Source organism: Phycodurus eques, chromosome 14 (assembly GCF_024500275.1).
Source record: "Phycodurus eques isolate BA_2022a chromosome 14, UOR_Pequ_1.1, whole genome shotgun sequence".
Lineage (NCBI taxonomy): Eukaryota > Metazoa > Chordata > Actinopteri > Syngnathiformes > Syngnathidae > Phycodurus > Phycodurus eques.
In genome coordinates this window covers 17,856,126-17,871,538 of record NC_084538.1, presented here as the reverse complement: position 1 = coordinate 17,871,538, position 15,413 = coordinate 17,856,126, and the positions used below count along the sequence as shown (strand labels likewise).

At 38.8% G+C, this 15,413-nt stretch overlaps 1 protein-coding gene across 1 annotated transcript in view; it reads left to right on the top strand.

Annotated features, from left to right (window-relative positions):
- The first annotated feature begins 8,890 nt into the window (after positions 1–8,890).
- kcnk5a (potassium channel, subfamily K, member 5a) overlaps positions 8,891–15,413 on the top strand; it is a 14,073-nt gene continuing 7,550 nt past the window's right edge. The window contains exon 1 of the mRNA XM_061696360.1: positions 8,891–9,359. Coding sequence (XP_061552344.1) covers positions 9,174–9,359 — 186 coding nt within the window. The 5' untranslated portion in view covers positions 8,891–9,173. The remainder of the gene's footprint in view (positions 9,360–15,413) is intronic.

Sequence of the window (15,413 nt, the reverse complement as noted above, 5' to 3'; positions counted from 1 at the left end):
GGTAGATTTTTTTTTTTCAAAATAAAAAAAATATATTATATATATATATTTGTTGTTTTCTTTTCTTTACATCAAATACCCTTACTTGCGATTTATCCCCACTTAGTATTCAAAAAAGTTTGGGGTTTAAAAGAATAGTAATTTTTTTTTTTTCTTCAATGCAATTATAATGGCCGTCAATTATCCATGGATTTTGGCTCTGAGTAGTCTGGCCCAGTTCCTATCCCCCGCAAATAGCGGCATCCACTGTATATGTAATTTAATGACATGTTTTAATAGGACTGTGCAGTCCCAACTTTTAATTTGTCATTATTTTCTTTGTTTTAAATGTTGGTGTTTTACCTTTGCATGAGTTTTCTCACAAATGAGTGTTATATAAACCAAGCAGACTTCTTAAGAGAGATTCTTAAGTTATAACGTACACCTGTGGCTCACAGTTTTTATGGAATCTACACACTACAAACCAATTCCAATGAAGTTGAGACATTGTGTAAAATGGAAATAAAAACAGAATGCAATGATTTACAAATCCTTTTTGTCCTATATTTAATTGAATACACTACAAACACAAGATATTTCATTTTCAAGCTAATAAAAGTTACTGTTTTTTTGCAAATATTCTCTCATTTTGAATTGGATGCCTGCAACACATTCCAAAAAAGCTGGGACAGGGGCAACAAAAGACTGGGAAAGCTGAGGATTGCCCAAAAAAACCCTGTTTGGAACATTCCACAGGTGACCAGGTTAATTGGAAACGGTTGAGTGTCATCATTGGGTATAAAAGGAGCATCCCCGAAAGGCTCAGTTGTTCACAAGCAAGGATAGGCCGGGGTTTACCACTTTGTAACTTGCACATCTGTGAAGGCACCATTAATGTTGAAAGGTACATACAGGTTTTGGAGCAACATATGCTGCCAGCCACGTCTTTTTCAGGGACGTCCCTGCTTATTTTAGCGAGACAATGCCTAGCCACATTCTGCAAGTGTTACAACAGTGGGGCTTCGTAGTAAAAGAGTGTGAATACTAAACTGGCCTCCCAGCAGTCCAGACCTGTCTCCCATTGAAAATGTGTGATGCATTATGAAACGTAAAATAGAACAATGAAGACCCTGGACTGTTGATCAGCTGAAGTTGTACATCAAGCAAGAATGGGAAACAATTCTAACTACAAAGCTTCAACAATTAGTGTCCTCAGAACGTGTTGCAGGCATCAAATCAGTTTGAACATGAAATAAAGTACGTAATCTTTGAAGTGTATTCAATTGAATATAGGTTGAAAAGGATTTTCAAATCACTGTATTGTTTTTATTTACTTTTTACACAATGTGCCAACTTCATTGGTATTCAAGTTTGCAATAGATTTTAGATGAATAAATCTATTCTATACTGATATTTGCTTGGGAGCTGAACAGGGTGTGGTTACAGTGAATTCAGCGAACATGCCTACAGCATTTGTGAGCAGAGACAAGGGCTTGATTTTTCACAATTTGGACGCCTCATTTGAAATACTAGGTGATTATTTTAAGAACATTTAAATTTGGCAGGGTTGTTAACAATACTCTTATCTGGTGAGTCAAATTTAGAATCCATATTTATATTTGCTTTAAAGGGGGTTCAACACTTTCAATATATTCACAACAGATAATATAAATTTGTTACGATAATATTTACCATTTCTAACAATGTATTCGTAGTAGAATTAGTCTTATTTCTAAAAATACTGTACTTCTATCCTGTGAAATATTTTTTTTTACACCCACCGACATTGTATGTGTAACAGAGGCTAGCAAGTGCTGTTCAAGAACGTTGGTGAACCTCAGTCCCCCAATGCCTTAACAGTGCACTGGCTAATAATGAGCCCAGGAGTTGCTGAAAAATAGCATGTAGCCCAGCAGACAGTTATGTTTTGTTTTGAAAATTCCATTTCATAATGCAACACATCACAAACGCTTGTGACAAAGCAACATTTGGTTGGGTGATAAAAATGCTAGTGAGAGCACTAAAGCGGGGTAAACACAGGCCGATTTTAATCAAATGTTATAAACATTAGAGACCCCACACATGAGGAAAAAACTCGCTGTGTGTGCTTACTGCTTAGTTACTTCCACCGAAAATTGCAAGTTTCCTCAATAAATCAGAAGTCCTAGTACCAAGACAGACCTGTGAGAGGTATCTGGAGTGTCGGAAAATAAAAAGCAAAATGAGTAGTAGTAGAAGAAAAGGGGGCTTTGCTAACTATTTGCTTATGTGGTAATATGGGCTAAACAGAGGCCGGATTCAGCGTACAATGAATGAATAAAAGCATATCAAACAACTCATTCACCACAATATTTTTGGGGTATTTTATTATGTGTTTTGCGAATCACTTTGTGTTGCTTTTTGTCTGCATGTATAAAAGGTACTATATGAATAAAGAATTGATTGAATAATTTAGTTTTATTGTGGTGAATGACATGGGTGCATGTTAGACAAGCATTCAACACAACCAGTTGCTCCACTGTGTTTGGCAACAGCATGAGCTTCAGGTCGCTTCCTAATTGGATATGCTTCCATTTGATGTCACAATCATGGAGTTTGTAGGTTGGCCGAACATGGTGTTGAAAATAAAAATTTGTGAGGGGAAATATTGGACCTGTGTAACATTTACAATTGTCAGTCCCGACCATTGTTCTTGCAGATTGGGGAAGAAAATTAGCTTTTTACACACCACAGGATAAGTAGTCAGGATAGTCTTTTGAATGCATTTTATAATCGGCCTTTGGTGAACAACTACAACTGTGAATACAGCCTAGAGGAGCTGAGCTTGGTATGCTTCAACTGAAAATGAACTCGGAGAGGTTCAATTGAGGCAAGGATCCAATCCTAACAATCAAGTTTGAATTTAGATGACATGCAGTACAGCAAACCTGTTTACGTTCTTAACTATTAAGAGTGATGTTTGTTGTTGGTGTTCTGATAGATTCCGACCTGACTTACAACAGTCATATCAAATCAATTACTAAAACTGCCTACTACCATCTGAAGAACATATCCAGAGTGAAGGCTTGCATGTGTCAAGCTGACCAGGAGAAGCTCATCCATGCTTTTATCTCAAGTAGACTTGACTATTGTAATGGTCTTCTGACTGGACTCCCTAAAAAGAGCATTAAACAGCTGCAGCTCATTCAGAATGCTGCAGCTCGAGTTCCGACCAGAACAAAGAGGTCGGAGCATATTACTCCAATTCTAAAGTCTTTACACTGGTTTCCAGTCAGCTTTAGAATATATTTTAAAGTTCTGCTACTGGTCTATAAATCACTAAACGGATTAGATCCTGAATACATGAATGAAATGCTAATGGAATACAAACCCAGTAGGGCTCTGAGATCGACAGACTCGGGTCAAATAGTGGAGCACAGTGTCCAAAGCAAACCATCCCGATAGCAATTCAAAAACCCACATATGCAACCCATAATTCAGGTCTCTTGTATCAGGAAAGCGCTTCATAAAGAATAACAAAAAAAAAAAAAAACTGCAATGTTTTTAAATAGATAGTGCTCTGAATTCAGCAGCAAAAACACATAAATGTGCACGTAACTAGTCTTGGTGGGGAGAAAAAAAAAAAAGTGCCTCAGGAAAATCTAACTGCAGGGATTATGATGCAATGTCTGCTTCTCTTGCATGCCGTGAATTCCCAGAGACGCTCACTTGCACAGTTACTCTATAAGCATATATTGAAGTCTTGTAACAGCAATGATCATGGGGTTTCTAACTTCTAAATAAATAGAATGTTCTCCATTTGACAGTCGCATAGTATGTCTGGCTGTGGACATTTGCTGATTCTCACAATGCCCCGATGTTGTGTGCTTTTCTGTATTTACATGCTGCATATTCCGGAAGCTGTACAGGTAGCCCTGAGGGTAGATTTGGAAAAATAAAACGGCAACCTTGAACATCTAAAATATTCTTGAAAACCTTTGTACATGAAGACAAACATCAATTCACAGACATGCAAACACCAAAGGCATGAAAAAGGTAACCAAAAAGAAAAAACATTTTAGGGGGGGTCTGGGAGGGAAATTCCTCCGAGAATTTTTTTTATTTTAACATAAATTAAGCAGTCACTGATGGTGTAGTGGTCCACTCACCTGACTTTGGTGCGGGCAGCTCCTACTCCGTGACGGTGCGAATGTGAGGGCGAATCGTTGTTCGTGTCTATATGTGCCCTGCGACTGACCGGGAAAAAACTCTATACGATTTACGTAAATGGCCTATTTTGAGTTCAAAACGGCGAATTTCACTGAAAGGCGACTGATTTGCATTTATGAGTTCAATGCATTCAGAATCTACATAGCTAAGACTGGCCTCCAATGAACTGTTTGATGGTTTTTCTTGTCTTAAGCATCTTAAAATAAATGTTACAGTACAAACATTGAATACACTATTGTACTTTAATACTTGTTTGTAGTTTGCAGTGTTTCAACATGCATTGCATTCTACTGAAAAGTATTTCTAAAACTGTGTTGTATTGTCATTCTACTTTATTTCATTACTTTGCTGCAGGAGGAGTCAAAGTAACTGGACCATCCGCCAACATCCCCCGGACTCACAGCTTTGGTGTCCTTGAGAAAAAACACTGATATCCCAAATTGCTCCCCGGGCGCTTCAGCTGCCCCCTGCTCCAGTGTGTTCCACTAACATGTGTATGTGTTCACTGTGATGGGTTAAATGCAGAGAACACATTTCCCGTGCATGCATGCATGTTTATGACAATAAAAGGTGATTCTTCTTATTCTTCTTTCCTGGTCCTAACAAGACACCAGCCTGGGCACGACATGATTGCTTGTGCATGGCTACCAAACCTGGTATAATCAATGTGATCATATATATATATGAAAACTCTAAATTGTCCGTAGGTGTGAATGTGAGTGTGACTGGTTGTTTGTTTATATGTGCTCCGTCCTCGAACAGAAAAGTATTATATTCAATAGCGTCGTCGCGGTGATGTCAGAAAGCGCCTCCGATAGGTGAGGGGCCAGCGATTACTGAGTGCTATTTTGGTGGACTTGTACTGTAAACGGCATGGGGAAAATGGAGGAAGTCATCATCGATGCAGTGTCCCACTATCCCTAGCTTTGGGACACTAAAAAAATTATATACTGAGACGTCTCAGCAGGAGGCTTTCAAACTGCTCCCTGTGCTGCCTGAAACACACCTTAAAGCGCTCTTTGCGGAACTATTGCTCACCAACGAGCTTAAACTCTACAAGATCCTGCCGTGAAAGTAGTATGGGTTGCACCCATTAAATTTTGTTTTTGTTTTTTATTATTCTTTTTTTTTGTTTTTTTGCTGTTGCTCTTCTCCAACTCCTTAAAATAAGCAAAGCCTTTCACATTGAGCAAGTTCGGTGTGAAAAGGCCTTAAAACTCTGGCATTACCCCATGCATTGTTACTTGTTGTTAAAAGGCTTTACAGTGCCAAAATCCAATTAAATGCCTACAGCCAATTATTTTGATGTGTATTTGCATGTACATTTCAAGATACCCGATATAGATGAATTTGCATTGATGGAACGTAAAACAACAGAAGCCCAGATTGCATGTACGTAAATAACTACAAGCATCAAGAGCGGGCAATGACAACACACAAATAACCAATAAATAAGACTTAAGATTTAAATGCGTTTGTTTGTGTTTTTCTGCGATTGGCTGGCAACCAGTCCAGGGTGCACCCCGCCTCTCGCCCAAAGTCAACTGATGTAGGGTCCAGCTCACCGTGACCCTAGAGAGGATAAAAGGTATAAAAAATGGATGGATGAATTTGTGTTGTTTGGGCAGACATGGGTGTGTATAAGTCACTAATTCGAAGACACATTGACAGAGTTTAGCTGTTGTGTGCCTTTACGCTGCACTCGCATTTCTACATATCCAACACGTCAGATTTGTATTTATATTTAGAAGACGCTGTTTTCCAATGTTAAGATATGAACTTACATGCATTTTTTCTATATACGCTGTCTTCAGACATATCCCAATTGTACCACTTCAGAGTAAGAAATCGGAATTATGTGACTTGAACCATGTAATGTAAAACCATCCAAAGTTAATGTTTAATTGATTCTATGTTGAACTGAATTATTTCATTTTATATGTGTGTGAAAGGAATGACTAAAAGTAGTTTTGTGTGATACTGCATATTTTGGTATCGATCAGATACCACGTAAATACTGCTCCAGTTTCGCTGCTACTGATACCTTTTAATAATTAAGGTAGATGCATCATTGAATTGCTAAATCCAAATTAATTTTCATGACTTTAAGTGTTTTCGTGATGTTTGTTATTATTTAATAGGTAAAACCCAGGACAGAATTAGGACAAAGTTCATTGGTAAATAGAAAATATTTTTAAAAAGATTTCCAGGTGTTTTTCTTTCCGTGTTTTTTTTTTTACAGGTTCTTTCATATGCATGATTTTTTTCATGTGCTTGTATAAATGTGTGGCATTACCACTGTACCTTAAAGCCTTTTTACAGGTTGTACACCTTGCAGTTGTGTCATTTTTGGCCTGAAAATATAGCCACGCTGCGCTTCTCTTCCTCTCTGCCATTCGTCTGCTCCCTATCTCTGTGGATGCATGTGTTGTGCGTGTGCTGGTAGGCGGGCGGACTCAAGCCCGCGGCTTGTTTGTGTTGCGCTGCTAAGTCATGTGACGGCGAGTCCAGCGACCTGGCTGCCACCTCTTTAACATAACCGCAGCAGTGCATACAAGTGCGAAACTGAAGCAACGGTATCAATCTCATCACGCTAGTATCGATCCGATACCAATACTGACATGGTATCGACACTATCGATATTCAGATCGACCTGCCCACCACTATTTAAAAGCTAACATGCTGTTATCATTGTTGAAGTTACAACTGTTATATCCTGGTGATAGCAGTGAATAATAATATAAAATGTAAACTGTTGGGAACTGTGGGAGGAAGCGAGAATTTGAACCACCGCCATCTTCCTCTTGAAGCAACAGCACTTACAACTCCACTAATCTATTGTCTACCGCTTATTCTGTTCATGGTTACAGATAACATCTTGGACTGGTCGACAGTCGCTCGCAGGGCCCAAACAGACAACCATTCATGCGCACCTGTCACTGAGCGGGAATAAATCCCATGCTGGCTAAACATAAATAAGCTGTGTTTACCACAACATGATCACGAATTTCCAAACAGCACTACTGTATTGTATTTTAAGAGGTCTTTTTGGGGTCTCTCAATGAACCAAGCTATTGGCTAATTGATTTTGCAAGTGGAAAAGGGCAAAACATGGAGTCTAAGATTAAGAGCCCTAATGCAGCATATACAGTACATTTTGTTTGTGTTAAAACTCCTTCAGAGTTAGTGGTATGGGCTGAAATATGTGCCACCAGGAACTGAATCTGAATCATTTATATTTGAATTTGAATCGCTAAACTTGAATAATGGCATTAAAAAACTGAATTTGAATAAGACAATTTGAAATTGTATTGTTTCATTTGAAATGTTGCATTGAAAAATCAGAATCTGAATAGTATAATTTCAAATTGAATTTATTAGTTTGGAACTGAAGTCCATTAAAATGAACTTTCAAAGTGAATTTAAGATTATTTGATCTGCAATCAAAATTTTAATTATTTATTTTTACATTCAGTTTGATCATTTCAGATTCAGTTTGACAAATTCAATTTCAAATTAGTTGTGACAGACATCTGGGTACTTTAGGAACAGCAATAGATTGGCGATACACCGATCTCTTCGGCTAATCAGTGCCTTTGTTTTAATGGTATTTTTATTTTTATCTTTGTTTTTAAATTATTTTAATCATGTTAAGCGTCATTGAGTTACCTTGTGTATGAAATATATATATAAAGAAATTTGCTTTGCTTTACTTTACATTCACTTTCCAGTTTATTGGACTTCAGATGATCAAACTGAATGTGAAAATATACAATTGAATTTGAATTTTCATGGCAGATCAAATAATCTAACATTTACTTTCAAGTTTATTGGACTTCAGTTCCAAACTAATAAATTCAATTTCAAATTATACTATTGACATTCAGTTTTTCAAAGCAATGTTTTAAATCCAACAATACAAAGTCAAATTATGTTACTCAAATTCATTTTTTTTTAATTTAACTGCAATTATTCAAGTTAAGCAGTTCAAATTCAAATATAAACGATCCAAATTCAGTTCCTGCTGGCAGATATAGTGGAGGTAATTGTACTTAGCTACCTGTATTTCAGTAGATTTTTCAGGTACCTGTACCTTACTTAAATACTTGGTTTTCTGACGACTTTTTACTTTTACTTACACTTGAACACAGATAACTGTACTTTCTACTCCTTTGTCAAAATAGGCTAGAAACCTTTTCTTTCTCCATCAACAATGTTAGCATAAAAGTTGAGCCAACTAGCTAACGCTCGTTTAAAAAAAAATTTTTAAATTACATGGTACAATTTTTTCCCCCTTTCAGTACTAGCACTGGGGGAGTTATTAAAAGATGAAGTGTTTTGTGTGCAGGGGATTTATTTTTTTCACTATGCCAAGTTGTCAAAACGTGCAGCATATAACTGCCATTTTAACCACCATAGTCGTTTTTTTTTTTTTTTTTTACTTGTCCCAGTTTTTTAACACAAGTACTTCTACTTAAGTGCATGTGCGAGCACCCTATTATTGCCACACTCGAGTCCGCCAACTGTGAAGCTGACACCTGTCCTGTACAGCAGTCAAAACCAGGAAAAGAACGGGAACAAACCAAAGTAGAAGTTGTCTCCCCACTCCTCCTCCTGGTCGATAGCTCGCCTTTTCCCTCCTCTCTTTCTGGGCGGATCTTGTGAAGTCCTCCACTCCTCGACTCTGGGCTGGCTTCACGCAATTTCTCCAGCTGCACGTGGAAACAATAGCAGAGTGGCTGCACTTTGTCTGTCGGAGACAATATTGGGCTGCCGGTGCATGTTGGCCACTTTGCTATGTGGCGAGGACACATGCTGTCACCTGTGGCGCGCGTCGACTCTCCATAAACCTCGCGTGGAACAAGAAAACTCGAACATTCTCCGACAATGACTGCTTGAGCAGCACTTTTATTACTACTGCTGTCAGCCTACCCCCTTCTGACTTTCCTCCTCTTCTTCCTCACTTTGAGTTACAGGACACCACTATGGTGGATAAAGGCCCCTTGTTGACTTCTGCCATTATTTTCTACCTGTCCATCGGGGCAGCTATTTTTCAAGTCTTGGAGGAATCCAATTGGAAGCTGGCCGCAAAGCACTATAGACTCCAGAAGGAGCAAATACTTAAGGACTACCCCTGTCTGACGAAAGATGACTTGGACAAAATATTGCAGGTATGGATAATTAGACACTCATTAAGCTGACACTTTAATTTATGACACATGAATGATGAATGGGCTGCATCACGGTTATGGTTTCCCTCAGAGGGCCGTTATGACTGTGAAAAGCATGTGTGTGTGTGTGTGTGTGTGTGTGTGTGTATATATATATATATATGTGTATATATATATATATATATATATATATACATATATATATATATATATATATATACATACACAATATTGCTGCGATTGGCTGGCGACCGATATATTTTCAGTCATCCGTAATTGGTTACCTTTCACGTTATCTGTGATGTGGTGCTTGTGCCCATGCCAACCTAATAATTGTTTTATGTCCCTGTTGTGCTCTTGTACCTGATAATCTGTATGTGTATATAGTATGCATATATGCATGGGTCAGCATTTTTTCATGGGTGTGTGTGGAGGAAGTTGAACTGTGTAATCTCATTTTTTAAATTGTGCAGTACATGGTGTTCTTTTGCAATGTCCAAAGTTGTCAGTGCCAGAACCGCTTGGCTAGTAAAGCGAGAACAAGTGACCTGTGGTTTAACCATCTCCTTCCAATGAATCCATTAGAAGTGTAACATTCCTATTCCACAGGTGTTTTTCCAAAATGTTTCCACTTCCTTGATTCTTTCCACTTCTCCAAGGTATTGGGCCTCTTTCTTTCCTCCACCAAGACGAAATGTATGTTTTTCCTTTTCAACATTGTTTTGTTTGTAGATTTGTTTCACTTTTTTTCTGCAGTTTTGAGACAGACATGAAGCGTGTCTCAACGTGTCCCCCAGTATGGGCCTACATCAGTATTTGGGAGGTTTATTTCCTTACCCATCCCCCATTTTTTTCTTTGCCTCTGCTTTTTGTATTTGGGGGTCTGAAAAGGATATGACCATGAACCTCCCCCAATTCATTGCACTTCATTAGCCTAATCCCCACAAAGACCTCAATTGAATGGGAATATTAAGGGCGCGAAGATTTGGAAGTGTAATTTTAGTCTGCAATGAATAACAAATATCTTTTAGTTTTGTATTTCTAGAGGGTTTCCAGTACAGCTCCTGACATCAAACTCGGGCATTGTCTTGTTTGTTCCCCTGCCAGGCACCTGTTGGAGAGGCATGTGAAATCTGATTTATATATATATATATAAAGTATTCAGACACGGTGGCCGACTGGTTAGAGCGTCTGTACTTGGCCACATTCATCTTTCCTTTGATTGCAACCAGTCGTCCTGTCCCTGCAGCTGAGAAAAAAAAAACACAGCATGATGCTGCCACCACCATGCTTCACTGTTGGGACTGGACTGTATTGGAAAGGTGATGGGCAGTGCCTGGTTTTCTCCACACATACAGCTTTGAATTAAGGCCAAAAAGTTCTATCTTGGTCTCATCAGACCAGAGAATCTTTATTTCTCACCATCTTGGAGTCCTTCAGGTGTTTTTTTTAGCAAACTCCATGTGGGCTTTCATGTGTCTTGCACTGAGGAGAGGTTTCCGTCAGGCCACTCTGCAATAAAGGTCCGACTGGTGGAGGGTTGCAATGATGGTTGACTTTCTAGAACCTTCTCCCATCTCCCGTCTGCATATCCGGAGCTCAGCCACAGTGATCTTTGGGTTCTTCTTTACCTCTCTCACCAAGGCTCTTCTCCCCGGATTGGTCCGTTTGGCCGGACGGCCAGCTCGAGGAAGGGTTCTGGTCGTCCCAAACGTCTTCCATTTAAGGATTATGGAGGCCACTGTGCTCTTAGGAACCCTGAGTGCAGCAGAATTTTTTTTGTAACCTTGGTCAGAGCTGTGCCTTGCCACAATTCTGTCTCTGAGCTCTTCAGGCAGTTCCTTTGACCTCATGATTCTCATTTGCTCTGACATGCACTGTGAGCTGTAAGGTCTTATGTAGACAGGTGTGTGGCTTTCCTAATCAAGTCCAATCGTATAATCGAACACAGCTGGACTCCAATAAAAGGGTAGAACCATCTCAAGGATGATCAGAAGAAATGGACAGCACCCGAGGTAAATATATCAGTGCCACAGCAAACGGTCTGAATACTTATGGCTGTGTAATATTTCAGGTTTGTTTTTTTTAAATAAATCTGCAAAAATGTCAACAATTCAATTTGTTTCTGTCAATATGCTGGTGCTGTGTACATTAACGAGGAAAAAAAAAATGGAAGGGGGTCTGAATACTTTCTGACCCACTGTGTGTGTGTGTGTGTGTGTGTGTGTGTGTGTGTGTGTGTGTGTGTGTGTAGCATGCTTAACGAGAAGGCGCCACTTGTAGAAGTTTTCCATTAACAGCAGTTCCCTTCCCTTAAAGTCGTCACTGTTTATGGTGCCATCGACTTAGGCACTGAAGAAGGTGTCATAAAGATTTAGCAAGGCAAGGGTGGTGTTCGTTATCCTATCTTTTGCAAATAAATGATCATTATGCAAGTATCCTGCTAGTTGCATTAAATGTTTGCAGCCAGGTGCACATTGCAGTCTCCAAAAGTTTGAATCCCAAAAATATTTGCATGCATTTAGAAAAATATGATTTTTTTTTCACCAAAAAAATTTACTAATAATATTTAATGTCTTTACATATTAAACAAGCAGCAGAGTCAAATGCAGTGTCTTCTGGACAATGACATAAGATCAACAATAGGGCCAGTGTCCTATAAGTTCATGTATGAAATCCACAATATAATGCCACCATAGACCACATACTTGGGGAACATAATGTGCAGTTCTTCGTGACTGAGATTGATTGAGAACCATATTGAAATGAAATGAAAAAGTATTTTCTCGGAAAAGGGAACATATGTTTGTGGTATATGTGAGACTCTTCCATCAAGCTATATTGAGTCACCTACAATGATGCAATCCCTCATTGTTAAATGTGTACGCAACAATGACTTTTCCCACTCTTTTCAACCTGACCTTAAAAGTGCTTGTGCAGTCCAGTCGCACATGACCGACTGATCACGTTTGCAAGACCAAGTGAAGTCTGCAAACACCTGTGTTTATCAATGCTGTCTCATTGACCATGGGCCTTGTTTTTCAAACAAAGCCCATGGTCAGAGTGAAACTTCTACAGTGTATGAAGTAACACACTGTTTTCTGTGCGAGCTAACTTTGTCATGTGCCTACAGTGCAGTTTAAGCTGCATGGCTTGAAATGGCAGAGCCTGACACTCAGTCACTTTCTTTCTTTCCCTTTTCATGCAGTAGTTGCTTTTAACCAAATCCCTGATTTGGCCTTAATTTTTCTCTCATGGATCTATGTTCCTCAGGTAACAATTTAGTCAGAAGAATTCATGAAATTATGTTTGCCTATCCATTACTTCTGGTTCAGTTAAAACAAAACCTGGCACTTTTGTTCTGCTAATGTGTTCCGTTTGGTCAAATAGTAACGCTATCATCTGAACCCTGGTCCAAAACAAAAAAGCAAGAGCACTCGAAGCACTGTGAACTCTCGTGCCGTTTGGGTCTCTGCACCAAATGCTGCACGTACCAAAAGACGCAGACCAGTGTTAAAATAATAGTAAAAATTCAATCCTGATTCAAAGGACAGTTGTAAAGGTAAAAAAAGGATCACTAGAAAGTAACTACTTCAACACAAGAATGCAAACTTGAGTTCACTTGGAACATTTAAGATCAGCTATTGCTAAAAGGTTATTTTTTTTCATAGTAAGCTACGATATATAACACTTGATATTCAAAGAAATGACGATGCAAATGCAGCCTGCAAGGACTTTCAGCCGAACAATTGAAAAAGGCAGCAAAGCTGTGGGCAAGCAGAGGTATTGATTGGCGTATGTTTTATATGTATACAGTGTAATGTTTCCAACTTTGTTTTTCCATTTTGAAATGATCGTACAGCCCTTTTAGGCGGCAAACTAGGTTGACACAAATTCTTAGTGCTTATGGCTGATTGCTGCTTATTAGTTTGTTTTTCAATGATTAACTAGTAATAAATTATGTAATAGCTGTACCAGTGGTATTACAAACAGTTTCTTGCATGTTTTGTTCTGAACAGAGCACTAAGATGAACAACCACATTGAAGGATATAGCACAGACTTTGCTGGTGGTCTGTCAGTTTTGGAGTGGGCGGAGCCCTCCAAGAGCCATGCTGGTTGAAGTAGTTAAATGTTAATCAGCTCAATAACGGATTAATAAGAAAGAACAGCGACTGTGTGTGTGGTTTGATTGGTAAAGTCTTGTCATCTAATAAAATTTAACAAGGAGCTTTAAAGCAACCACTTGCAAACGTGTTTATGGAGTAGTATGTTCTGCTTTTTCTTGTTTTTACTGCCGACTCCTTTTTTGTGACCATCTAATGTAGCAACATAGTGGTGAACATGACATAACATTGCCTTGTCTGCTTCTTTTTATGTTTAGCAGCAAACGTTTCTCAATGTATTTGGTTCGGAAATACGACCACACCACCTACATTTTCCAGATCTTTGTATGTTTTTATCCCTTTGTGTCATGGCAGGATTTTCATTAGCACAGGCAGTTAAACTTATAACATTGGTTGTCCTTAATGGTGTTTGCAACCAACTGACCTCTGAACCAGAAATCAAATACAAAATTATATGTGAGTACGAGTGAGTTCACTACGTCGATCTTGCCCTTGGGCAGCTGTTGCTCCTTAGCTGCGTCATGCTCATATGCTCGAAGACGAAAAATACCTTGGAATTGATGGTGTGCTTGACTGCCAGCTGCCAGATAACTGTTAGAGTTTGTCATTATGGGATTTACAGTTGTTTTGTTATCAGAATGGCAGCAGCACACTCATAAGCTTGCAATTTGCCGATGGTTTCACTTCTTTAATCGTATCAAGGGATCCTTTCTTTGCAATTTTAGCTAGGGCGCAGTTAACCTCATTTTTAGAGTATAATACTCATTGTTAATATGAATATCACCCTACCTCAAGCCACATTTCCCCCCCTTATTTTTAAATCAATGTAGATCTTTGTAAACTGTATCAAGATTCTATTTTATGTAACCAATGCTTGTTAGTCATTTAATTTGTGTATAAAAGTAACAGTCACCAACCCTTGTGACATGGAGGGCTTCCAGAAGCAAAACAAGTCATGTGGAGCGCTGCCTATTTGACATAAACTTCATTCATAATTATAATTTATATAGTTGTATATTTTTATGCATAATTTAGGCAATACATAAACAATGTAAAGCGTTATCCTTAAAATAATAATTGGTATTAATTGAAATATGAGACTGCATATTGCTGAATTTATATATCCTTGCAACTATGAACAGTGACTTCTGATTGATTAAAAATCATGTGTAGTTGAGCATGTCATTTTTTTATATACAGTGCATATATTAAGAAGACTGAGAGGATCAAATGAAAATGAGTGTTTTTAGGCGTTTTTGCATGTCCGTGTGAATAATAATAGTTTTATTAGCGCAGAACATTTCACGAACACAAACATCAGTCCTGTTTTTACAGCACCATTAACACAGCAGATGTGCCTTGATTACTCCCTTCTGTCCCCCACACTCACATTGCTCTGAACTCATCCTCACTTCAGTTTCAGTTTATGTGAGCCATCACTTGATAAAACAACACTACTTTCCTAAATTGAGGGTTGTTTTTAGTCTTTCTTTCCGTGCAACATGGTAGTTTATCAGTAATAAATGTTTGGACAGAGGATCGCATTAATTATACAACACATTCAAGTTTGGTTCCCTGCCGCATGTTCACAAAGATTTAAGAGGACAGGTGCTCAAGCCACCCAAAAAGGGCACCCGCAGGAAAATATTCGCCGACTGGGGGTGCTGCTTGACTATGTTTTCCAATCGGAAATCTTTCAATGTTCAGGGGACAGCCCTGAAGAACTTTTGACACTGTAGTCGTAGCAGTCTTTTTCTATGGAGTGGTCTGCTGGGCATATCTGCTAAGGGACAAAGGAGGCTGGACAAACCGGTGAGGAGGACCAGCTCTGTCCTGGACTGCTCCCTGGACTCAACTGAGACAATGGGAGACAGGAGTATGATGGGTAAGCTGTCATCCATGCTAGATAACCCTACCCAACCCTATAGG